The sequence below is a fragment of the Nelumbo lutea genome, chromosome 3, assembly GCF_056320005.1.
Source record: "Nelumbo lutea isolate HS-2025 chromosome 3, American lotus-T2T, whole genome shotgun sequence".
NCBI classification, from domain to species: Eukaryota; Viridiplantae; Streptophyta; class Magnoliopsida; order Proteales; family Nelumbonaceae; genus Nelumbo; species Nelumbo lutea.
Genome location: NC_142686.1, coordinates 42426273 through 42453913, shown reverse-complemented (window position 1 = coordinate 42453913; position 27641 = coordinate 42426273). Strand labels below are relative to the sequence as shown.

Below are 27641 nucleotides of genomic sequence, written 5' to 3'. Positions count from 1 at the left end.
TTCCGTGGATTCAACTGACAAACACGTAATCAGATTGAAGCACGCGTCCTTAATTCAAGAGCCTGATTTTTCGCTCTCTTCTTTCTCCTCGAAGTATATTGTGTTTTTTTTCAAATTAAAAAAAAAAAAACGGCTATTTGAAAAACTTAATCTAATCACTCGCAAAAAACTTTACTAAAACATGGGATATCTTTTAACACCAATATGCACGATGATTGCTGAGGGGACAAATGAAAGCAAATGATAGAGAGGTGCATGTGGTCACTGACAAGATGTTATTCTAATAAATAACCAGTTACGGTACGGCTAACAAGATTTGGAAAGGGTGTTTCCTCTTTACTTTCTCTAAGGAAGCTACTCACATTCACCTCGCGTTCTTACAGACCTTTTATTGGCAAAGCATACAAATGAGAAGTAGAAAAACTAAGGGCATGTTCGGATGGAGATAAAAGCTGGGGAAGGTAATATCGTAATTGGCTAAAACTAGAAGTATATGCAACTTTCTTCATTCTCTACGGGAAAAAAATATTTGTAACTTGCTCTTTCACCTACAAAAAGCACCACCATAAATCAACAAATATCATGAGGCCTCATCCACGCTTCAGTCCGATATTCTCATCTCAACTCCAAGAACGTCTTTCACCATCTCGTATGTCACAAATGCAATTGCAATGGATGGTACCACCTGAAGAAAATAGCAGTAGCAATGCATCTTCGGATTAGTTTTTCTTTTTCCACTGATGCTTGATAGTAAAAATCAATTCAGAAATGTAGTTAGTTTGACATAGACACTAATCTTCTATCTCAGAACACCTAACTCAAAAGAAAATGGCCATTTCAATGATCAAGTCCAGCACACCACACCCTACAACCCCTCCCAACCTAAAAAAGGGTTAAATAATTAAAATACGTCCAATCAAGAGGGCCAATGGAATTGGCAGGTCTCAACTCCCAACACATTCTGCATTTGTTGTGGATAACACACTAATGTTCTACTGCCTACCAGAATAGGACCAAGGAACAGGTATACATTAATCAATAAGGAATAAGTGTAATATGAAACTGACCTTGACAGAATTGGGGACCAAACCCTTGTATAATGCTCCAAAGCCTTCATGGCGAATTGTTTTCCTGAATGCATCAACCATGCCAGTATACTCAAGTGGTGCCTTGCTCCTTCCATCACCAGTAACAATTGAAGCAGCATGACTCCAGCCCACCATCTGCATTCTTCTACGAATGACATCAAGAGGATAAGCAACTGTTTGGCCAATAGTTCCTGCAGCAGCTCCACATGCTAGCCTTGTTGTCACACTTAATTCAGAGTCTTCAACCAGGCCAAATGGTCTAGTTTTGATCAACCAGTCTTTTAGAGATTCATATACGGCAAAGTTGAGACCAACATATGGGATCTGCCAACAGTAGAAAATAGTATAAGCTAAACAGTACTGGCAGTGAAAAATTCAAGTTCTCAAGTTGCCCCCTCAAATCTAATCAGGCACCTACAGTTTAAAAATTAAAAAAAAAAAAAAGAAAAGAAAGATAATTGATTTTCCCCTGGTGGTTGTGTATGTGCCCTTTTAACTGCTGCAAGGAAAAGGGGTGTTCAGTTGGATTTCCTTTTGCAAATGATTGAGAACTAATTGCTTATCATTCTTCCACAGCCATTTTAATACAATCTCTTTTCATCTTTTTTTTTTTTTTTGTTTTGTAACCCCACCTTGGCCCATGCATACATGGGGTCATGAGTCTGACCATGAGTCACTTTCATTTATTATAATTGCCAAAGGGGGCCTTCTTCAATGTGAATTGTTTTTCTTATTCAAAACCATTTGGTTTAAAAACAAAATGATTCTTAAAACAAAAACATGGAAAACATGTTCTTGGATTATGTGGTTTCAGTCTTCAAAACTCAAACCAAAAACATGTTCTTGAATTTCTGGCATGAACACATTTCATCTGGCTATTTAATACCATGTTCATAAACCATATATCTGTACTCTCTTTTTTATGTTCTAAAAACCATATTTTGAGTGCTTCAAAAACATTAGTTGTTTTTGAAATAAAACCAACTTGCTTTTACTTTACAAAGTAAAAAGTACAATTCAAGAACTTTTTTTTTTGTTTTTTCTGATGCAGCAATTTAAGAAAGAAATGAAAACAAAGACATTTATATCATAGAACACCCTCAAAAAAGGGCAATGCAAAATTTAGAGGGAGAGAATGTTCTGAGTTGGGCTAATTCTCTGCTTCAAAATCTTTAAAAAACATGAAAATGATGGTAATATTAGAGGTTAAAACTTAAAGGCTCTGTTTAGGAAGAGTGCAAATACAAATATGTTCAATACAAAATCTTGTATACAGTATTTTTAAACCTTGTATTTGCACTGTACATATTTCTATTTTAACTCTTTCAAACAGAGCCAAAAGAACATTTGGTTTAAGAAAAATGACAATGGCAAAATCAGAGGTTGAATATCTTCTTGAAGATAAGTGTAGTAAAGTTAGGTTGCCTAAGTTTTTATTTCAAATTATGGTAAAATGAGAAGCTAAAAAGGTGGAAGTGGATTAGAGGCGTGTTAAGTATTGGAATCTCTAAGCTAAGGTACACTTAGCATGGCATTGAGAAACCAAAAGGCGCCTTCTCTTGAACCGGAAACAAAACAATCCATATTATGCACCAAAATAAGGTGAAAGCCTGAAGGAGAAGAAAAAAATAGATGCTTGAGAATAAGAAAACATAGAGTAAGGACTAGCAAAAAACAGTAGTAGGCAATAAAAAAGGAAATACTAGCTAAGAAAGGACCCACAGAGATAGAGAATTCAAATTATAAATCATGAAAATGAAAATAAGGATATTTTCAGCTTGACAAAATTTCCTTTCCAGTTGAGCTAAAATACAGAAACATAAGATCAATATTTAAGACTCCACAGAAAAAGATGGGGAACTGTTTATGCTCTACAGTTCCACACCTCAGAGGTCTCAAATCTCAAAATCGTTTTAATGTTACTGTAATCATCTAACTACTACAATTAAAACAAACATCAAATATTCCACTTACAACTCCAATTACAGAAGGCAACCAGCCTTTGTACAAGGCCCGTGGACCTTCTTCTCGGAGGACAGTTGACAGTGCGTGGAACATTCCTCTATACTGGTAAGGAGACTTCTCCGTCTGCCAAGGTGAGACAGTGAAGAAAGAGATAATATTACAATGATATGACACTGTATTTATCCAAAGGAAGGGATGCCAAAAATAGAAATGCAAAAGAACTATGTCACAATATCATATCTCACCATACAAGCAAATTGAACAAGACAATGCAGAAAGAGAAGAGCAGACGGATCTCCAAAAGGTGAATCAATACCTGTACAGTTAGCCTGCCTCGTACCATGTCCATTGGGTAAGTTGCTGACATAGCAATGATTCCAGCACATGCTCCAGCTCCAAGGCGTAAAAGAGGAGTGAGCTGGGCATCTTCTGCAAAGGATAACAAATCAAATCAGATCCACCCTTCTCTGTTTCACCAATAACTGCATTTGAATCACAAGATAATGATTCCATAATCAGCATATAAATTCTTTTGATGGTCCAATTTTTATAACTAAATCCAAGTTGAATAGGATGTTATTTGGTAACAAAAGCTCCAAGAAGATTTTCTAAGCTCCAAGTTAATAGGATCCAAGCGAAGACCAAATAAGGATGCTTCAAGAAAGTTCAACAGTTTATTTATTAGAAAAGAAGATTTTTTAACAGTAATTGTGAAGTTTTATTATTAAATAATGATGAAGTATATGAATAATAACAGAAAGATCATTCTACAATAATAAACATAAAATAAAATAAATAGAGTTAGTCCTTTACTGCTATTGACAAGAACTCCAAAAGATCCCAAAGGTACAAGCAGCCCCTCCTTTGATAAGGAAATCCACACCCACCAAAAAAATTAGTCTATAAATTCCTTCTATCTAGTGCTGTCATGATTGTGCAACTTGTGCAGGCTGAGCCAGGTTTAATTCCAACAAAGCACAAACCCTAAGCAATTGTAACCCCACCCTGAAGCCAGTCCAGGCCTGAGGTGGCCAACCTAAGCCCATCCTGAGCAAAAATTTTATAAACTCCAGCTGACCTCAAGTCTGGGCTGGGCATGGGTAGATTTATCAGGTCCAAAGGTCTTCCTTCTAGATTTCCGTGCAGAAATCTACCAATTCTTGTCCATGTTGTTTAGAGCAAGTCAACCATGAGGTTCTCTTAAGGTGCATGCAACTATAACTTCATACGTTATACCTTTGGCAGCAGATCAGGTTTTTAAGAATAATGTGGTCTTGGAGCTAGAAAGAATCATTGATAACTCTAAGAATTTGCAGGATTTTGAGAAAATACCTAATTGAGAAAACAAAGACATCTGATATTGATTAAAGAAACGAAGAGATCTGATAAGTAAAGAGAGAGCTGGTCAGGGCTAGGGAGAGGCTGAATAATTGGGTATTATAGCTGTCAAGTAGTCATTTGGGAGGACAGTCTTTTCAAATGATGGGTATGGAGACTTTGGTAGGTTTGTTATTTGGCAAATTGTTGTATAAAGTGGAGTTTCGTGTCTTCCTATTTGTTTCAGCATTAGAGTTTTGGAGGCTGTGTTTTTTGAGTGTCTTTTCTGTTGTTGGTATTGGGGTGTCTGTGCCCTTTGGTCTTAGAGGTGGGTGGATGCTTTTGGATCTTTGTTGCTTCTTTCATTGGATGATTTCTTATCACCTTCTCGTACTCTTCTTCTTATTTCTCAATAAATTTTCTTTTATATTTGTTACCCAAAAAAGCCATGCCTTTAATGGAACAGCCAATGATTTTTTTTATCAATAACAGAATTTCCATTAATAAAAAGGAATAAGATACAAGAGAAGAGAGCTAAACATTCTTGACCCCGCAGCCATCCAAAAGAAAGTATTACAGTTACAACTGAGCCCAGAAAACAGAATCCCTATTTACCCCTTGTCTAGCTAGCCCATCGGCGAAGGAACTTGCACTTCTCTTCACCCAAGTACATTTTACATCAATATCCTTTGTCAGCCACTTAAACTTTATCTTTTCATTTCTGTAATGCCAGAGATCATGGTGCTCTTCCTTTAACCAGCCCACTAGTCTCAAAATCTCCTTCTATGATCAGCTTACTGATATTCAAGTCTTTAGCTCTTTTTACTCCTTCCACAGCTTCCAGAATCTCAGGCTTAAGAGAGTAATGCTCATTACTTAAGAGAGTAATGCTCTTTTTACTCCTTCCACAGCTTCCAGAATCTCAGGCTTAAGAGAGTAATGCTCATTACTTAAACCCCCCCCCCATTCCTGAAGGCCCTGAATTTCCAATACTACTGCCATAGAAGTTCAGCTTGATGAAGCCAATAGGAGTCGTCCATATAGGACTTGAAGTCTTAGCTGGGGCTGAGTTCACAATCTCTTTCCAATTTTTTGCCATATCATCCACAGAGAAGTCAGTGAATAGATCTAGAGTTTTCAGCCAGTGTGCAGCCCTTATATGGATGGTATTTGCCATCGATGTTTTTTAACCAGTTTTTCACCATGATAAGAAGTATGATAGTAAACCAACTATGCAACATTTCTTCAAGATATGTGTTTGGTAGACACATGCTGGGCTTGGGTGGGTTTTTCAGGTCTAAAGATCTTCTTCCTAGATTTTCATGCATAAATCTACCAATTATTGTCCCTGTTGTTTAGAGTAAGTCAAACATGAGGTACTCTATAAGGTGCTTGCAACTGCAACTTCATCAGTCAAACCTCTAATGAAACAGCTATTGATATAGATGGTTTGGCATCCATGTGTTTTTTACCAGTTTTTCACCATATTAAGAACTATGCCAGTACCCCAATTATGCAACACTTCTTCAAGAAATGTGTTTGGTAGACACATGTGCTGGCTAGGAGTTTACAGTGTTCTACGTTATTATTAAAAAACTTCGCTGCAATTAGAATATGACAACTCAGAAAAGCATTCTGCTTCTGCGCTTCTCAATACGCCATAGAGTGGGTATTGCTTTAATTTCCCCTGTTTACACAAACATCATGATGGTCTCTGATGATCACCCTCTGAACAGAAACATATGCACTGCCATTGCGTTGGCGTTTTTCCACAAATTGGCACCAACGAATAGAATTCTTGTTAGTTTATACTATATGACAAGTTATAACAGAATGGTAGAAAAACGTATTGATGCTAAACACTCTTTGGCAAGTCATTTAAACACAACTCAGCAATTAAAACAAAGTTTTCATGGTTGTGAGGTGTGTGTAAAATAACTACAGTTGATCATTCCTTTACAACCATTGTGTATGATGCAGGATGCACCTGCAAATAAGAAACAGGGAATAAAGCAAACCAGGAATCAGCACCTAGGCTCCTCTGGCAGTAGGGGTGCAACTTGGGCGGGCTCAGGTTGGGCTTCTGTCAAAATTTGAAGGGGCCCAGGCCTAAAGCAGTGTAAAATGCTAACTCGGGCCAACCGAGTTGCCTAGCAGTCAGTTCCCAGAAGTACAATTAGGAATCAAAACCGTCAAGAAAATTAGAATAACTCGAACACTAGAAGCAGAAAATTCACACTTTATTATCTGATGCCAAAGAGAGAGAGGACCTTGCATATATTTACAGGCAAAACTATCAAGTGTTGATTCTTAATAACACTTCTAGGTGCTAATTCGTTGGTTATTTTATTCTATTTTTTCGTATTATATAGGTCCATCCTGAATCAGTTTGGTATCAGAGTTGTTGATCCTGCACCAGTGCAAACTACAGGTGTTAACAGAAATTCAATCAAGGACAGGGTCTAAAATGATTGATCATTCAGAAGATATGTCACACAAAAGGAATCAAGAGATGAGAACCCAGCCACAAGTCCTCTCTATGCTTACATTACTTCAAGATAATAACCTCAGTTGAGTTAAGAATATTGTTAGATGTTAAAAAACCCAATCCACTAGCTTGGATTATCATGTGATGACATAAGATGTCAGCAGTAGCAAAGATCATCTAGATATTAAACAAATACTACATGGGATTGTTCTTTTATTGGCGAAATATCATTAGAATATTACTAAATTTATAACCAAGATTATTTATCTTGCAAAAATATGCATAAGCAAGAACATTGTATTAAAAAGGAAAATACATATCACAAACCACATGATGTATCCAAACTCCAACAAAGCAACATAAAAGCATAAAATAGGAATCACCATACCATTGCCAGTTTGCTGCTGATAAATCCATAGAATACCCCTGTTGCAAATATCCAGAATGGTGAGAAAATGGAAGACAAAATGAAATAAATGATGGTCAGGCAAAGCATGTATGCAGAAACAAAATAAAGTATAACATTTCAAAGTGAACAGATATTTGCCCTCTCAAATAAAATTCAAAATAGAATAGAAACAAGGACGATGAGGAGAAGCAAAACAGAATAGCACGTATACTGAAACTTGTTAAATAAAAATAAATATCAAAATGACAAAAAAAGAATTCTCATATCATTGGACACAAGGTCCAAAAACTGCAGGCAAAGCATTAATTAGAGAAACAGATCAATGAGAGTCCATATTATAAAGCATACAGAAAGCCAAGTTACTAAACATGTGAAAGACTTCATTTTGTTAAGTCGTGCAGCATCAAGGAAAATTACTAAACAAGATAAAATATACAGGTTGTTTTCTAGCGGTTATGGTGGAAAATTACTCAATTAACATTTTAAACTGTTTGATCATAACCCAATCTTAAAAAATGAGTTCCCAGTTTATTTTTATTTACAGGTATGCATCTCACTTTCACAAGAAAATTAAGTCCCTAAAAAAAGATCCCAGAAAGCATTCTCTCACTTGTACACTATCACCAGAAAATAAAGTAAATAATTTGCAATCTGTTTTATATGCGTGAAAACACAGATTGTACATGTATGTCATGTCATGTAGGATATATAAAAATAAAATGAACACTGAAAGAAATAATAATAATTCTGTAGGAAAGAACCATACTTAGATCATGTCATGTAGGATATATAAAAATAAAATGAACACTGAAAGAAATAATAATAATTCTGTAGGAAAGAACCATACTTAGATGCTTGCTCATAGCTAAAGAACTTAACAGCTGAGTTAGGGACGATACGAGCGCAGTTAGTTCCATTGCCTTTGAACAGTCCTCTGAACCCCTCTGTTTTCCATATATACTTCAGCCCTTGAATTGTTCCATTGTACTTTATATTATGTGGATTTTGAACCTGCAAATTTCAGTACCTAAACAATCTATCATGTTTTTAACATAAAATTCAAGAAGAAAATGAATTAATGGGAAAAAAACAAATCATAGAAATGCTGAATTTCTAACAAAAATTACATCCACACTTCCAACCACAGTTCACTTTTCAGTCATGCATTCAAGTTTCAGACCATCCCATGCCCATGCAAGAGATTGGAAATACTGAAGACTTCCAATAAGATTATAATTAATCACTTTTTCATCAATGATATCACAAATACATTGATGAATGCTACCATAGTTTCCATATTTATCCTAAATAAATTTTATGAGTCTAGGAATGGCAACAGGGCAAGGTGGGGCTGGGTTTTCCATGCACCGTCCCCACCGAGGCTAGAAATCCTAACCCCATCCCCATGCCCATGGGGAACGGGGATCCCCGAATTTGCCCTGCCCCATCCTAGTCATTCCTACTTGCATACTTGCAAATTTATTTTTTTATTTTTTCAAACCTACCAAAAATTATTTTATATTATGTAACATAATATAGTATAATATAATATATATGTATTAACAATTTTATATATATTATGTTATATAATATAGTCGGGGCAGGTGGACAAATACCATCCCTGCCCTGTCCCCAATCCCCAGAGTTTCAGGTTTCCCCAAAACCTGCCCCAAACCCCCAATCAATGGTCAGAAAACCCACCCTGAACGGGGGGCAGGGTAGAGCCCCATGGGAACGGGTCAAATTGCCATCTCTATGAGTTTATATATGCAATTATGCATATTAAATTCTTTTGGTACTTTGTCACTTAATAAGCAAAAAACTTCAGTACTTGGAAAACATCTAGTATGTTGAGTAGTAAGGTTGCAGGTTTGAAGCTAGAGCTCTGTTTCAGAAAAGTGCAAATGCAAATAATGTACAGGACAAAACCTTGTATATAATATTTCTAAACCTTGTATGCACTCTTCACAAAATGAGCCTAGAATTCAATTTTGATAGTGCAAGAGCATGGCATCACATTAGCATATGGACTCGGCTGACCCAGGGCCGAACTGGATCAAACCAGTCCACTTTGTCATTAATCAATTAAAAAAGCTTAAGTGCTGAGCATTCCACTGCACGACAGTAAATCAACATGTGTTTATTTACAATGTTCTAGAAAGATCCTGCAAACTAAAATATTCTAGAAAGTTTATTTAATCACATGTTTTAAATGAATAAAAATAACATTCTAGAATAAAAGGGCAAAATGGGAAAAGAATAATAACCCAAGAAGCTTCTGGAATGTGGACCCAAAATCTATAAATATATGTTTACTGCCCATTTCAAGGGGGTCATTCAACCCATTACACACTTCGAACCCATTACCCATCTTTGGGCCTTCAATCCATTTCAGACCCATGACATAGGATAGAACCTGTTCCTTCTCTCTCCATCCCTTCCCTCTCTCCCTTCTCTCTCTACTCTGGTCTGCCGCCACTGTTCCCCGGAATTTTGGAGTAAACTGTCATGCTGAGTCCACTGATCTTACAGATAGAAGTGGAAACATCAGCAAACACCACAATTATGGACTTCTGGGGAATAACCATGTTCACCACATTTATGGGCAGTTGAACCATCGACCCGGACAATAGTTTTTGGCCGTTTTTATTTTTTATGTCAGAATGGGCCATCCATTCGAACTGGACAGTCAGACCGTTCAACCCAAGAACGGGTCCCCGGAACGGTTCCCTATCCGGTCCCGTTTTAAAAACATTGAAGAAGACATGTATATACATGATAAAATAGTTGAAAAATGCTTGTATTTTTTGTTTTTTCTTTATGTAGTTTTTTCACTTTTAGTAATTTGTTAAATTTGAACGATATTAAATCGGGTCAGATCAGATTCGGATATTTGAAATCCTAAATGGATTCGAATTCGAATTGACCTCTTTGAGATCCGATTGGACCAGATATGAGATTTATACTATCAGATTGGATTCGGATATATACTGATTCAAATCCGATCCAATCCATTTACATCCCTACACTCATGGATGGTTGACTCACTCAATTGCCTACCTTTGTTTATGAATAACAGTACTGAATTTTATTAATCAATAGAAAAAGGAAGTACAATAGAAAAGAGAACCCAAAAAATGGCTAACCACAGCTAACCATCATACATGAATACATTAGCCCCTATCCATTTTGGCCCCAAAATATCCGGTCCCTTCATCCCTTGTTACCCCTCCCTTCGCTAGTCCTTCTGCCAAACTGTTGCTTGCAATTCATCTATGATGCTTTGTAGATCCATGAAAACATGGAATTGTGTTTGCTGTTCCTAAAGGTCCAGAAAAGAACTCTACAATGTTTCCGTTTTCATCCCTAAAAACTCAACCACACCTGAAGGTCCAGTATTACCCAAGCTGCATCCATCAAAATCCATGTTTATATACTAGTTTCTTTTTATTTTTTTTTTCTTGTTTGTTAGGGTTTAATCAACACACATGTTGGTGTATGCTGTCTTGAACCCTCAGACTTCAAAACCTGACAGCAAGGAAGAGCTTAAAATTCTTCCCAAATAAAAATAGGGCCTCAGCCCACACATTTTCTGAATATTCTTTTCTTTCTTATTTTCTTCTCATAAACATGTTGATTTTCTATGTTTTAATATGAAGCCTATACTTTTTTATGAAGTTTATAGATGATTGTCAATGAAAGATGGTTGCTGGTTGCCACGGAACCTAAAGAATTACCCTAGGACTTGTGGTTTATACGTAAAAAAGTCCGTATTTAGATGCCCACCTAGGCAGCTACAAGGCACCCCCCCTATTGCCTAGCTTCGCCTTGGCACCTTGGAAACTATCAATGGGCCCTTTATCCAGAAAAGAATAACAATAAGAAAACTACCCAGAAAAGGCTGATCGTATCATTGACCGCAACATGTCTTACCCTGGAAGAGCATCTCCCACTTCTCCTGCAGGTTTTTATAAATTATAACACCTTCTACAGGTTAACTTTGTATTATCCAAGTGATGGAGAATAGGGTCAAACTTCTATCTCTTCCCAACCTATACTACATAACTACGAAGAAAGATGTCTCCAGGCTGCTATGGAGAATAAGGTCAAATTTCTCTCTTGGAGAACAAGGTCAAATTTCTTTCTCTTCCTAACCAATACTCCATAACTATGAAGAAAGATGTCCACAGGCATGCCAAGCTTAGAAGAAATTTAGATTACTGAGAGATTGACAGTTTTGCAGCTCTAATGCCTAAATTCCCACCAAGTCTGCTAAAGACATGACTGAGGAGAATGAGTATGATACATAAGATGGGGATTTTAAACACCAACTAAAATATCCCAAAGCGAAATTGAGGAGATGAAAGGATGTGCATATGGGATCCCTGAAAATCAAGAATGATCTGTTTTTTTTTATAAAACAGCAATAGACAATAGTACAAAGTCCTGAAGGAAAGGTACGAGTTGCAACCTCTCCGGGCTAGTTAAGTACAGATTTCCAAATTAATAACAACTTACATAGAAGCACAAAAAAGATCTTACCTAGAAAACCCCTGTTTGGCTAAAGCATCAGCCAAAGAATTAGCTGACCTACTAATCCATTTTACCTCAACTCTCATATTACTGGTTAACCACTTTACTTTTTCGATGAGATCTTTGTAGCCCCAAATGGTGGTATCCAAGTTTAGGAGTCACCTGGTTACCACTTGAGAGTCCCCTTCAACTAGGAGATGCTCCACCCCAAGCTGGTTGGCGATCTGAATTCCTTGTACTACAGCAAGGATTTCTGCCCTTGTGGAATCCCCCACTCCCACCGGTCCTGGGAATAGGGAAATTATGTTGCTGTCCTTATTTCTCAAGTTACACCCTATACCTAAAGGCCAGGGGTTGCCTGGGCTACTTCCATCAAAGTTCAGCTTGATGACACCTTCCAAAGGCGGAATCCATTCTGACAGAATTATATCCTTCTTTGTTGAAGTGTTAGTTATTACTAGCCAATTTCTCCGCAAATCATCAAAGGAGAAGTCCTCAAAGATATCCACAGTTTTCGGCCAATGGATTGCTCTTGTTAGGATACAAGCCTTCATTTCATCTAACCCTCTTTCCTTCTCTAAGAAAATTCTTGCATTCCTTTCCTCCCAAAGAGTCCACAGAATGGCTGCCCTGACACATTTCCACATGACCTTACCTCTTCTAGTGTGCCAAACAAAGACAGATGGGTTGAATAACAAGCTTAAATCAGAAGGCAAAGACCACCTACCTCTAAATAAACAATGGCTCCACCTCCATATAGTTATAGCAAAGGAACAGGAGATCAGCAAATGGACACAATTTCCACATGACCTTACCTCTTCTAGTGTGCCAAACAAAGACAGATGGGTTGAATAACAAGCTTAAATCAGAAGGCAAAGACCACCTACCTCCAAATAAACAAAGGCTCCACCTCCATATAGTTGTAACAAAGGAACAGGAGATCAGCAAATGGACACAGTCCTCATTCTCGGCCTTACACAAGGAAGAATGACCTGTTCATCTTTTAGGAAGATAAGGGCTCCAATTAGCAGGGACTTTCCACAAGCTTATACGTGGAAACCCCCCATGGGCTTTTCCCCACATTGGCTTAATGGTCTTGAGAACTTCATTTGGCTTTTCCCCACATCTACCCGGTTGTAGAAGGTCAAAAAACATTTCTGGTTTTTATGATTTGTTGGTGGCTACCCCTGGCACTAGAGGTTTGCAGAGCTCTAGATAAAGAGTTCTACGAAGCAGCAATGGGAGAGGTAGAAGAGGCAGGGGTAGACCCTAGATCTTCACTATGTAGTTAATTGGGTGGTCCGTTTTTGGGTTTTGTTGCTTTTTTTCTATGTTCTTTCTAACTTGGTTTGGTTTATGGCTTTTGCTCTTGTGGTAGTTGAATTTGGGCATTGGTCCAATATGCTTCTTTGCTGGTCTTTGACCTAGGAGCTAGGCTTAGCTGTGTAATCTTCTTGGGCAGGCTCTTTTGTGGGTCTCCTCTGTATCTGTATATGCCTTGTATACTTTCTTTAGTATTTTAACCTTACTTGCCTAAAAAAAATAATAAAGAAATTGCTTAAGTCAAAAATAAATAACTTAAGCATGTATCCATGAATCAAACTCTAGTATCATCAATACAGTGAGGCAACAACTAGGTGGTGCTTAGATGTGTTGAGTCTGCTGACTAGTTGATCGCAAAAGAAAAATGTCAAAATTTAATATAAGAATGCAATATCATATAAGTAAACAAAGAGTGGCAATGTGGCATCATGCAATTAAATATATCACATAAAAAATTTAGCAAATAACCTTTGTTTTGGAAGCATATGGAAGAATGTTGGCAAGACTGAGGTAGGTAAGGATAGCATTTGTTTTCAATCGGTGTGTGAGAGGTGTTCTATTATACATGTGTATTGTAAGGACTCATAAATGTCAAACTGAATTTTACATCAATTCCTGGACACTTCTCACACATAGATGGCTTAGTGCAGCAAGTGCAGGAAAATTTGCTCAACCATGACACTGATTGGAAAAAGACCTAAAAGATATCCTCCATTATTTTTTCTTTGGTTCTAGGCCTTGTTTCTGTTTTATATACACACACCCAACCACATGCATCAGATGCTTAAAGTAATTGTTTTATATCAGAATATAAAGACATGTCATTAGTCTTTATTTTATAAGTTAGAGATGAGTACAAGCAAATAAGACTTTAAAATAACTTTGTGGTCAAACAAATGGGCTAGTTGTTAGTCAACCTAGTTGATGATTACTCATCATAGGTGACTATGTCATGGGTGTTGACCAATTAATTAATGATGCAGTTGGCATGGCCCTCAACTAATTAGTTGTTGACTCATGGATGCATTGATAACACTGATTCTAAGGTTATATTTGGCACATTGAAATGGGTTGGTACTTAGTTAAACACCTCATGGGGCTGGTATCTTATCAAAGAACTTAATTTCAACTCCATTATTCTATCCATTTAAAATCACATTTAGGGGGAGAATTATCTTCCTACATATACAAGCATGTGTATACATAAGGACAAGATGGACAGAATTGAAGTTCTTTCTTATATTTTTTGATTGGTAATGAAGAGATTATTCAATAAAATAGGGGTGAAACAAAAATAATTCCAACCACTTTCTTAATGTGCATTCAAACACAAAATGTTAGAACCCTAGGAACTGGAATTTAAATTCCCCCTGAAAAGGACACAAAAAAGAGGCAACATGGTCTAATTCCACGCTCCAAAACAGTCAACAATCAAGTATTTAATTTCTAAAAGATTATAAACATTAATATGATGGTTAAAAATTAAAACTGTAAAGAGCAACATGGTCTAAAAAAAGCATAAAAACCACCCTATTGGGAACTTCCAGCAATGTAAATCATTAGGTGAACTTGGGATAAGAAGTTATCAATCTCAAAAAATAAACAAATAAATAAATTACCTGGAGCAATATTTTTAACCGTTCCAATGGAGCAACAGCTGTGCGTGACCTGTAAAAGATATACACATACTAAATTTAGGACAAGACAACCAGAATAAAGTACAGGCAAAAGCTAGACCAAGGGTAAAATACAAATTAGACTAAATTTTTTATTTTCATATACTGATGAGTTAGAACTTAGAACAAATCAATGACATTCATAGAAGACAGCTTGCCTAACCATCCAATCTCCAATTGACAACAAATACAAATCTAGAAAGTTAGATATCAAGTTATTCCTTTTTAAGCCAAAAAACATATGCTTCTGCAATGCCTAAAAACATTTCAGCTCAATGTTTTAAAACACGGAGGCATGATGCAAGGTGTCCCACTACCTATGGGTGTGAGGCGTAGTTCAAAATGTAAGAGGCGTAAAACTTTCGAGCACAAGGAGGCTTATGCCTCCTTAAGAGGAGGGGGATGAGAAGAAAGGAGGAGGGGGAGGAGGAGGAAGAAAAGAAGGGGGGATCTCACCTTGTTTTATTTCAGAAAAATGGAAAAAATATTAAACATAATATTAATAAAAATATAAACTTAAAATTTTTTACCAATTCCTTGTATGACCACACCCAATATAAACTTAAATTTTAAAATAAATGTTTTAAAAGAAACTATTATCTAAAATTAAAATGCATAAACATAACATGTAAAGCTTATTCAAATGAAAATTTAAAAATAAAATCAAACATATAAAACATTTTCAAGCATGTAAGATCCGCAATCTCCTTTTTTCCTCAATCGCATTACTTCAAGTAGCTAATGTGATGTATTATATATTATATTCCTCCCGATTCTACGAGCTGCCTTTGTGTAGGGTGCTCATAAAAAACCAGACCGAACCAAGAAAATCAAACCGAAAATGAGGTTAACCAAACCGATTGGTTTGGTTTCGATTCAATATTTTTGAAAAACTGATGAACAAGTTCGATTTTTGGTTAACCTAGAAAAAAACGGTGGTTGACCGAACCGATTTCTAACAATCATAAAAACCTCCCCTATAGCTTCATTGTAACAAATAGCACCCCTGAACTTTTGAGAAACTCAACAAAAACCTCCCTTCCATCACTAACCTAGACAGAAAACGTTAACTAAAGCATAATTTTTTAATATCGATTTTACCCTTTTGTTACTAACCCAAATGGAAAACGTTACTGACCACCCATGCGGCAACAGCATTAGTGCCACCGCTTCTGCTGAGATCAAGGCAGTCCTTGCGTTATTTCTTCCTCGCCAGACCAGCCAGAAAGCCCAACCACTACCTCATTGGCTTGTCCAAGCCCAAAAAGAAAAAGCTCACCTACCGTCTCTCCGCCTTATAAACACCGTCAATGACTGCAAGCTTCCTATTGAACTCCGTTGCCGAGAAAACAAATCTACATTCGCGTTTCCTCTGCCACGTCCACACTACCCTGTTTCTCTTTGCATTTGTTTTATTCTCCTAGGTTGAGTAAACACGGGAACAGATGTCTCACCCAACAGCAAACTAGTTGAATCCGTACTCACCTAGACTTGATTACAAGAACGCTAAGGAGAGAAATATGTGGAACACGGACTCCACAAGTTCCTTTGTATGCATCTATCTGAGGTTATGCCTACCATAAATAGTTTCTTCTCTTCTACAGACTAAATAGACTAAAGCAGTAAAACACAAGAACAATTTGAGAGTTCATATGAATCAATTTGTGTTTTTATTGACTTAAAAGTAATGGCCCTGTATCTATCAAAAAAAAAAGTAATGGCCTCGTATTATTATTGTTTTTCCAACTATAAAAGATAATGGAGTAAGGAAGACACTAAAATTGCAACTATGGCTTCAAAGTCCAAACCATATCATTCTTTCCTAGCCACTATCTCAATTCCCCTAAACACTAAAGAGAATTTTGAATGTTTATACAACACCTAGGTAAGCAATTTCCTAGGGTCCAAACAATTTATACTACACAGATTCATTGTTTGGTGAGTATTAGCCTCTTTGTTCCTGATACAAGTTTTAGATTTGAAGTCCAGAGTAAAGATAATGCTTTTGTTATAACTTTGCAATGTGATCTCTAACAAGAGACAGAGAGCCATCTTCTAGTTTGTCAAGTCACCATTTTACTGAGGATATACACCATATCCTATCTATTTTTTGGGTTCTTTGCTCATAAAATCTCTTTTACACAACAAACTAGCCAAATTAGCCATTGGGTTTAGTATTGATTACAATGACTAATTGATCAGTTCCCGTTGACTTTATTAATTATCATCAAAGCCCTAATCGCCTTTTTGAAGTTGCAAAAAAAAAAATGAAGCAAAATTGTTGAGTAGCAGTTAGCCCTGAAGAAAGCACAGGCTAGCAAATTAAATGGAGATGATGCCAAATGGATTGAAGATTCTGAAATTCTGAAAGTGCAGGTGTGACATCAATGATAAAGGTATTCCGATATACCTTTTGGACGGCAGATGTTTGGACTTAAGTGGAAGAAAGAATTCATTCAAATGAAAATGAACGAATTCGGTTGAGGATCCCCTCTTTCATTAGAATGGGAGTGGTTTAATGGCCATGGTTATAGCTGGCTTGTGCTTATTCGCTAGCAGAAATGAGGGAAATTGGGAGATGTTGCTTAGAGCAAATATGGTATTTTATGATTCCTTTAAATGACACCTTGGGGGTATTAGTGACGGAAGGGAGGTTTTTGTTGAATTTCTCAAAGTTCAGAGGAGGTATTAATTACAATGAAACTTTAGGGGAGGTCTTTGAATTTTACCCTAAATATGTTACATATTATATTTATAGCATTTATAATATAAAATACATATTTATAATATATTATGTCATTTATTATTTATAACATAATAAATTATATATATATTTATTTATAATATATGTTAGAAATATAAAAAACCGAAAAACCAAAGAACTGAACCGATTAACCAATAGTATTGGTTTGATGTTGGTTTGGAGATATGGAAAAACCAATGGGACCTTCCATAACCCGAGCTCGGAGAAGGAAGAGATAAGAGGGCCCTATGGAGAATGTGGTTAGAAATCCATAATAGAGTCCGACCACAATGACCGAATTGATTGTCTTCATGCATAAGGAGAATAGATTACCTAGTAGAAAAGATTTCAAGATCATCACAAACCTCCCTTTTTTTCTTTTCTATTGCAATTTCTCGATTATTATATGATGATTTCTTAACTTTCCATATATAGAAATAGAAAGAGATAGACTAGAAACGACATCTCTTATGTCAATGACACCAAAGGGATATTAAATGAATGGAATTGGGATATGGATGGAATATAATGAAATAGAGCCACTTTGAGGTTCCCTATGAAATGAGGCATGGAACGGAGCCACTACGAAGAAGTTCCGGGAGTTACGAAGGAAGCTTCAGGCTCATATTGGTCATGGGTTGAGAATGGGAATTGAACTCTATGAGATCTAATCTCTCGTTGTTCCTCAGCAGGTTTTTTCGTGTTGTCAAAGAGTTGAACAATGAAAATAGATGGCGAATGCCTGATCGAATTGATCGGGTCATGTAGGAACAAGGTTCAAGTCTATATCGGTCTGTTAGGATGCCTCAGCTACATACATCACTGCACTTCCACTTGACACCTATCGTAATGATAAACGGATCGTCTCACTGTGACCTTTTCTTGGATTCTCAAAACTTCTGTCGCTCCATCCCCGTAGGGGCAGAGAACCCATCGCTGTCTCGATTGTGCTACCGGAGGCTCTAGGGAAGTTGAAATAGGAGAGCACTCATCTTGGGGTGAGCTTACTAGGTTCAGTTTCAAAAAAAAAAAAACCTATGGCTATGGTTCGGTTAACCGAATCGTGAGCACCCCTACCTTTGTTCTAGGCCCCTCACCTGTGCGCCTAGGCGCGCCTTTTAAACCACTGAGGCTGAGTGCATCTGTCCCTCCCTAGATCCTACATTGATGGGAGCCTCGTAAATTGGGCTTCCCACGTATTGTATTAAGAAGAATGAAGATGCATAACACTAACTAAAGGGAGAGCCTTGTCGAAGCAAATCCCCTGGTCCAAACTTTCTTTCATGTCCTTTTCCCTTCCCTTTCCTTTTATTTTCTTTCTTCTCTTTCTTTCTTTCTTTTCCTTTTCCCTTCCTTTCCTTTCTTTTTTCGTTCTTACTGTCTTTTGTATGAGGCGTGCATGCGGCATATGCAGTGAACACCTCTATCATTATTCATGCAAAAGACATTAACAGCATCAATGCCACTAGCATATGCCTTAGGGCATTTGGGGGCACCTCCAAGCATAGACCTCCCATGCCTTTTAAAACATCGGTTCAGCTACATTAAGAAAAATCATATTTTAAACACAAGCTGAAAAAAACACGTCTGGCACATTAAATATTGTGAATGTCTTTTTAAAACAAAGAAGATAAAGTAATTTTATTCATAAGAATCATAACAGAGGCAAATAGTACAATATGCTTGCTGGAGCCAGCTCCCAGCAAAAGAGCCACACCGCATAGGACCATAGATTCATATTCTGCAAAAGCCATACCAGACCAACAGAACCAATTTACTACATATGATTAACAGAACATAGTGCATCATTCTCTACCAAAGTCTTAAAACATGGAGATGCGATGCAAGGCGTTCCTCTACCCATATGCATGAGGTATAGTTCAGAACGCATGAAGCTTCTTTCTTTTTCTTTTCTTTGGTGCACACCTCGTGCGAAAGGTGATTGGGGATTATGCCTTAGACACATCCACGCCTCCAACATACGCTCCAAGGCATTTTTAGTGAACCTCGCCTAGAGGTGCATCTCTAGGCATATACCTTTTAAAACCCTGTTTTCTACCATATCTTCCTACCCTTGTAAGTCAGCTACCTCTTCATGAGTGTACTTCTTGAATTTCCCCTTAAATTCTTGAAAGCATTATTAGACTCAGATTGGATTGGACAATTGGACCATTTTGACCGGAACTGCAAGCCAAAATAGTTCTTGAGAAGCACAGTTCTAGAGAAAAATAGAAAAAAAAAAAACTTGATAGAAGTTTCCTCAAATACCTCTTCTAATAGGTGTTGTACCTTATATTATTTACTATATTAATCTGGTTTCAATGTAGGATAGGTATAGAAGATGATCTAGAAATGTTTACCATTTTTTCTAATATTTTGATTTTTTTACATATTTTTATTCAGGTAAGGGCATGTTCGTTTCCTCTTAACTCTTATCTCTTAAGAAGAAGCTTTTAACTTTAAGAGAAAAATGGTTGTTCGTTTCCTCTTATCTCTTATCTCTTAAAGTGCAATCATACAACTTTTTGTTTTCCAATGATACCCCCAAAAAGACAAACAAAAACTCTCATATATGGGGTCAAAATGGATATTTGATAATTTTCAGAATTCAGAATTTAGAACAGCATTCTCTGCATTCAGAGTTCAGAGGAAAGAAAAGTTCACCAATACCAATATACCTCTTACCATAATTATTGCACTTTCAGATGTCAAACTCCAGAGCAAACGAACAGGCCCTAAGTCAGGTAGTTGGCAAGATAGCCAGACCTATTTGACTGGTGATTCAATGGCCAAAACAAGCCAATGTTCAAGTTAAGTCTGAAAACAGTGCAATGTAAAACCATTTTGTATCATAACTACAATTGTAACCTGGTAAGATGCTTTGTATCATTGTACGAACATTTTTTTACTGGCAACACAAAGTATCATCGTATGAACATTAAAGAATATATAGGGATCTCCCTAATTCCTTCATGTTAATTAATTTGGATGAAAAGGCAGGGAGGAGTATGGCAATTTTGAACCAAAAGCCCCTTTAAAAGCTCCCCCCCCCCAAATATCAAGTGGCCTGACTTACCTCTAACTTGTTTCTCCCTTCCTCTAATTCAAGCTGATTATTCTGCATACAAAACTAACTAAAACCTTACATGATTCTAGTTAGTTCACTTCCATACTGTTGTCAAATGACTGGGCATATAACCCTAGGTGCCAAGTCCCCAGATCATGTCCTCAGTCATTAAAAATTTCAGCATTAAAACTTGGCCATTTGATGCATGAAAAACACATCTTTGTGGGTGGATGGATATTCTCAAGTTGAGATAAGTTGGACACTGAACAAAAAAAATGGTTCTCAGGTGCTATGGCATGCAATTAAGGAGGCTAGAGGATCAGCTAAAACATGAAAGCCTTGTTCTGATGGGTTAGAGGATCAACTAAAACTCTTGTTGACTCGTGTTAACAAAGCATGGAATAATTGGTCAACCAATAAATTACTTGAGGGCCATACCAACCACAAAGTTGATTAATGACTAGTCAACATAGTCAACCACAAAGTTGTCTAAAGTTTTATTTTATTGTGTTCAGCTCTCATTATTTAATAGTATGTAGTATATGTTTCATTCTATTTACTATTACATGCATTTTGTTGCTTCGATAATTCATTAAAAATGAAAGATTGATGAGGATCATTCATTAAAAAAAAAAAAAGATTGATGAGGATGTCACCCATAGAATTAGAGCATATTGACCAAATAGAGAGGCACATCTGGAATCTTAGGTGATGAGCAAATACCACTTAGATTAAAAGAAAATTCCTATAAAACAGTTGAGGCCAACGATGCTGAAATGGATGAGCAGAAAACCTACAAAGGACAGGGTCAGAAATGAAGTCATTTGAAGGAACCTAGAAGTAGCTCCAATGGGTAATAAAATAAGAGGAAGACTAAGGGCCTGCTTGTTTGCTCTGAAGTCTGACATCTAAAAGTGCAATAATTACATTAAGAGGTATATTGGTATTGGTGAACTTTTATTTCCTCTGAACTCTGAATGCAGAGAATGTTGCTCTGAATTCTGAAAATTATCAAATATGCATTTTGACCCCATATATGAGAGTTTTTGTTTGCCTTTTTGGTGGCATCATTGGAAAACAAAAAATTGTATGGTTGCACTTTAAGAGACAAGAGATAAGAGGAAACGAACAACCATTTTTCTCTTGAAGTTAAAAGATTCCTCTTAAGAGATAAGAGTTAAGAGGAAACGAACAAACTCTAAGATGGTTTGGTGACGTGCATAAAAGACAATCTACAACACTTGTAAGAAGAAGCAATCTGTTGCAAGTTGAATGGGTTAGAAGAGCTAAGAGAAAACCAAAAAGGACATTGATTGAGGTAATAAGAAATATGATTTAAGCACTCATAGTTTAACAATGGATATGGCACTAAATAGAACGAAATGGCATAATGGTATTCATGCAGCCAACACCATATAGTTGGGACAAGGCTTAGATGATGATCATGATCTTTGTTTGGTCAATAATTCAATGCCTAGTCATTACATTGACTAAAAAGCCAAAACGACTAGTCATCACCTTACCAAATTGATAGAACTTCTGACTTGTTGGCAAAAGGGAGAGTTAATGGGGCAGGATTGTACATGTGTGGTCTTCCCTAACCCCACTGAGGTACACTGTTGGATGTTCATGTATTTTGGGTGGAAAAGCCAGAAATGGATGCCCCTGCTCTCCTCGTGAGGAGAAATTCTTGTATTGTTTTGATTTCTTCTTAAAGCAAGCATTCTGATCTATAAATGGTTAAAAAATGCATCCAAACCACATCTGTTTTAAAGAAAGAAGAGACAATAGGACTTCGTTTGCAATTAGAGAGTGCATTTTTTCTATAATTAAAAGAAAATTGGTTACATGAGAAATGGAGAGTGCATAGCATTACCAAACAGCAGCAAAGTCAATAAATTAATTCCAGATACATGCAACAGCTTTACTACATAATGCCGATACTTGCCTTGGGACTCTCTCTCAAGCACATTGCAGTCAACTAGTACAAATAAATAAAAAGAAAATAAAACTGTAATACATTACATATACAACTAGAACACAACAAATAAATAACATAAAAACCCCAAAATTTATAAAACTTTAAACAACTTTTCAAAGCTGAATAAACGAATAATTTTGAAGAGTATATTATATTATACTAACATGAAAAATAAATGTTATATAGAATTTATGTGCAGTTCACTTAGTAGCTCAATAAAGCTTCTAATTAGAAAGTTACTTGGTATAAGAAATGATATTATGTTGCAAAGCAAACAATACAACATCAAGAATATCTTTCCTTGTAAGCATCAATAAATTAATTGCTTGAAACCTATTCAGGAGCCCCTTTGCAAATTGCGGCCCTTCTATATTCAATGTTCAAGATACGGTTCAGATCAAGCACTGAGAAAGGCAATACTTTGACAATACTTTCCAGAGGGAAATTGGGAGTATTATATATAGAAGTTGCACTATCTTAGGTTTCAATAGTCAATACCAACAGAGTTTTGGCATCACTAGATCTGGAAAGCACAAGACTGTGTCATTCCTCCCCCAAAAAATAATAACACAAATTAGTGAACATTGACTCCAACTTGGCCATTCAACATTATATTTGAGCCTATTGCATTATGTATTGTCTAGAATATTGGCTATACAACTAATCCCCCCTTCATTTTTATCACATCTAGGATGACACTGGCAAGCCAGAGCTTGTACAAGACCATTGGATTGCACAACTTTACCTCCTTGAGAACCCCGGTTCCAAATGAGTTCATCTTAAATGAAGTGAATCTAAATATGATAAACTTGTAAATAAATCACAACTGCTATAGAATTGAGGGCACTGAATCTGCAGGGAACAAAATCCCAAGTTTCTATAAGACATTTTCACCGTATCCTAAAGTTCAGAAGAAGCATATAGCTACATAATTACATGTGTAAGAACTGCCATATTAAATAAAATATTCTGAAACAGCCTTAGGTAGTACAACAGTAAATTATACGAGATGTATCATTTACGAAAACATCCTACTAATGAACACCAAAGTTTAGGAAAATGTAATGCCAAAAATAATTCGGCAGAACTTCAGACAAGTTTTGAACATTAACAGTTGAGGAAGCAAACAAAATTAGATGCCATTAGAAGCAAAGCCCATGGAGCATTGAACTTCATGCAAGCCCATGGAGTATTGAACTTCCAAAATAATTGTTTCTTCGGCGTTCAAAATAAATCGAACAAGTAGTCGAACAAGATTACGAAAACCATAGTTTTCTATTTTTTCTAGAGAAAATTGAGAACGAGACATTTGTACGGATAACAACGATAAACTGAGAATATTGCAAATGTAATAACAAGTAGTTCCCATCCGGGTTTAAAAATTAACTTGGGGTGGGGAACCTTATTCTAGAATATGAAAAACAAAATACTCATTAACAAATGAAGATCAACTAACTTTGCATCATACGCAATGAAAAAGGGGAAAAAAACTAAGCCATATGTCAATTGAAGTGATCGCACTAAAGGGAGATCTCAAACCCTAATAAAGGATTAAATTACCAGCGACATAACCGAACTCTACCCCCACCCGAAGAAGAAAATGGGGGAACAGAAAATGGAAAAGCATAAATAGAACCAACAACAGAAATATTAGGAAATAAAAACGAAATCAGCAGGAACCAAAAACAGAGAATTCGAGGAGAAGAGGAACTCACACTCCCCCAGCGACTCCTCCAGCAACGAGAGATTTGCAGATACTGAGTATTGCGTGACTAGGCGCCTTAACTCCTTCTCTCGCTAGCTTCGCCTCTTCAGCAAGATTGACGATCGTTGAAACCGCAGATTCGCTCGTTTTCCCGACGACATCCTCCGAAGCCATCAAACCTTACGAAGTAAACCCTGGCGGAACCCTAAGAAAAAAACCACGATGTCCGTTTAAAAAGCCTATACTCCAGCGATCAAATGGTTTTCCGGCGATTAACCGAGAGTAAAAATCTCCATCTCTCTCCCTGCTGTTGGCAAAAATGTGCCGGGAAATGAGTCCTCTTTGCCAAAGCTCAGCGACGGCGTTTTGGACTTTGGAGCAATTTATACAAGGAGAGAGATGGGGAGTGGGAGAGAAGAGGGTGTTTATATTATAAGGTACAATGAGTATGCAGTAAAGTCTGTTCTGTTCGTTGGGTTGCCTTTTCAGAACGGAAACCTAGATCGTCTGACGGCCGTTGTACGTAGGAAAGCCGTGATCCGGCCATTTTGGCTTGGATATTTGCCGCCGGGAGTCCTTTATTTACTAAAATATCCTCTCCGGTCTACAGGAATTAGATCGTACACGTGTGTAAAGTAACAATTCATCAGTAATTGGCGAGGCAAAGGATATACTCGCGCGGAACATCTCTCCATGACAATCACAGCAAATGTTCGCAATTTGGCATGGGGATGGGCTGTAGGGCGTGCTAAGTGGGGAGCCCATCCGAATTCGTTCCAGGGATCGAATCCCAGTCGGACCACTTAAAGCTAGGGCTGTTCATAGCAAGACTCAAACCGATTAAATCGATTAACCCGATTCGATCTAATCTAAGTTGGTCGGTTTTTCTTCATCACCAGTCGATTTGGGATTACAAAAAATATAAATCGATAATTCGGTTCAGTTTCAGTTTTCACACACACACACACACACACAATATATATATATATATATATATATATATATATATATAATTTCTTATATATATAAAATATCAGTTTTAATCCATCAAATCATTTTTAATTTATAGGCATCCAGCCTTTGTTTTCTTAGACTTGAATCCTTTATTGTTCACACCGAGAGAATCATTCATAAAACTGATCTAAACCGATTCAAACCAATTAGATTGATTTTACTTAATACTAGGTCGGTTTCGATTTTATTTCTAAGTAAACCAACCAGATCGAACTGATTGAAAAAGCATCAATAAACCGACCAAATCCGGCCCATAAACAGTCCTACTTAAAACTCGCCCGATTCCACGGGACCACAACAATGGCCCATATCACACATCACCCACTTTGCTTCTGGATTTAAAAGGCCGAAGACAATATGTCATCCCCTCAGTCTCACACCCAAGCTCTCGGGCTGCGATCCTCTATATTTATTTTTCATATTCAACGTGAAAGCTGCACCTTGTCTTCAGACAAAAGAATCCACGTGTGTGATTATGGTCGTTCGGTTTCTTATTTTGGGTTTCTACAAAATTAATTACGCGATTTTACCTCCAAATTCATTCCTTTTTGGATTATTAATTACTTAAAGTACCCTTTGTTTTTTAATAAATTGTTTAAATTAAATACCTCATAGACAATTAGGGTCCGTTTGATTTGTTAATAAAATCAAAATCAGAATCCCCAAAAATCGGAATCACAATCATCTATTCCATATGCTTGTTTGCTTAAGTCCAAAATCGGAATCATTATGATTGTTGTTGTTTGGTTTGTTTTGGAATCGGAATTAACTAAAAATTTTCAATTTTGTATTAATTTATTATTATCTTATCAATAATTTAGAAATATATAATTATTATTCTATTAGTACTTTTTATTATTATTTTATTAGTATTTAATAATTAATATCTTAGAACTTATCATGAATTTATGAATAATTAGTTAATATATTATTATTATTTTATTATTAGTTTTTAATATTTTTATTTTTATTTTAAAATTAGTTTATTATCATTTAATAATGAATATGTTAGTATATTTTTATTTTAATTATTAATATATTCTAATTTTATTGTCATTGTTTTATTATTACTTTCATAATATTTTATTATTTAATTATTAATATTTTTATTATTATTTAATAAGTAATAATATTATTTTATTATTACTTTAATTATATTGTATAAATATTTTACTTTGTTTGTTATTATTAATTTAATATTATTTTATTATTTTATTAATATTGGGGTTTGTGGGTATTTTGTCATGAATTCTTTACTTCTTGGCAAACTCTGATTGGGGATCCCATTCCTAAGGGAATGACCCTTCCCTCATATGGGGGAATCCCATTCTTGCCAAACAAAAAATTGGAATGGAATTGGCCATTTCGATTCCAATTCCACGCACCTATTCTAACAAACCAAATAGACCCTTAATTGCCTACTTAACGTATTCCCAAAGTTCTAGAAATACAACAAATACTAGTATACTACCCATACGATAATTGCTTGTATCATTCTATTTACATAAAACATTACATACCCATTATACTATTTTTATAAACCCAATTTTACCCTTTAGACCTTTGATACCTCTCGAATGCAACTAGTCTATTTCACCCTCTCATCTTCTTTCTTCCTTCATTTGATAGTTTGATTTAGGGAAGTACTAGGGTTGTATTCAAGTGCATGAATATTTTGTGAATAAGACCATCTTGGTCCAAATCTACAAAGACATGCGACTGTTCTACTCATTGTGGGTTGTCTTTGTCTACAATATGTTGTGGGTAAGGATCATCCATTTTCCAATATATTGTTCATAGGTAAAACTCATGGATGGAGACCATCCACCCCATCCATGATAGAACTATAGCTTGATTTGATATTGGCAATGAAACTAAACCAACCACTAAGTGAAGCTAGTGATTAACATATAATGTTTTGTAATGCTTATTTGTCACAGTTTTTATTTTAGTATATTTAATTTTTATTTTATTTTATCTATAAATTATTTAATTCTATTTTTAATATTCAATGGCAATATTGTGATAAATTTTTTAGCATTGAACCATTTCCAATATCTTTTGTTAATAAAAAAGTATTTGAAGATAAAAAGTAATTGCTTTTAAATTATTTCTGTTGTCCTTTTGTTAATAAAAATGATTTTTTTATTATTAAATAAATTCATATTCTATACATTTTCCTTTAAAGTTTGTCATATATGATGAATTTATATATATATATATATATATATATATATATATTAGTAATTACATATTAGTGATTTATTCTATCCATTATTGTTTTGTATTATTTTTTCAATTTATAAGAACTTTTCATCCATGATTGACTATA

The 27641-nt window shown here is 36.0% G+C and overlaps 1 protein-coding gene across 1 annotated transcript; it reads right to left on the bottom strand.

Moving 5' to 3' along the window:
- Positions 1-258: 258 nt before the first annotated feature.
- On the bottom strand, positions 259-25075 carry LOC148864521 (mitochondrial adenine nucleotide transporter ADNT1-like). Its single transcript, XM_088981398.1, has 8 exons — positions 24306-25075; positions 14743-14791; positions 8115-8278; positions 7247-7284; positions 3370-3482; positions 3063-3176; positions 1068-1412; positions 259-685 (listed from the first exon to the last, which is right to left on the bottom strand). Exons 1-8 carry the CDS (start codon positions 24467-24469, stop codon positions 602-604), a joined length of 1071 nt encoding a protein of 356 aa, XP_088837524.1. The 5' UTR covers positions 24470-25075; the 3' UTR covers positions 259-601.
- Between the last annotated feature and the right edge of the window lie 2566 nt (positions 25076-27641).

Bases quoted from the DNA above. Each gene is read 5' to 3' on its own strand.
- LOC148864521 (XM_088981398.1), bottom strand. From the start codon at position 24,469: ATGGCTTCGGAGGATGTCGTCGGGAAAACGAGCGAATCTGCGGTTTCA. The intron at 3,177-3,369 runs GTATTGATTCAC...TCACCTTGGCAG, and splicing joins GAGGCAGGCTAACTGTACAG to ACGGAGAAGTCTCCTTACCA. The intron at 1,413-3,062 runs GTAAGTGGAATA...TACTGTTGGCAG, and splicing joins TGCCTTCTGTAATTGGAGTT to ATCCCATATGTTGGTCTCAA.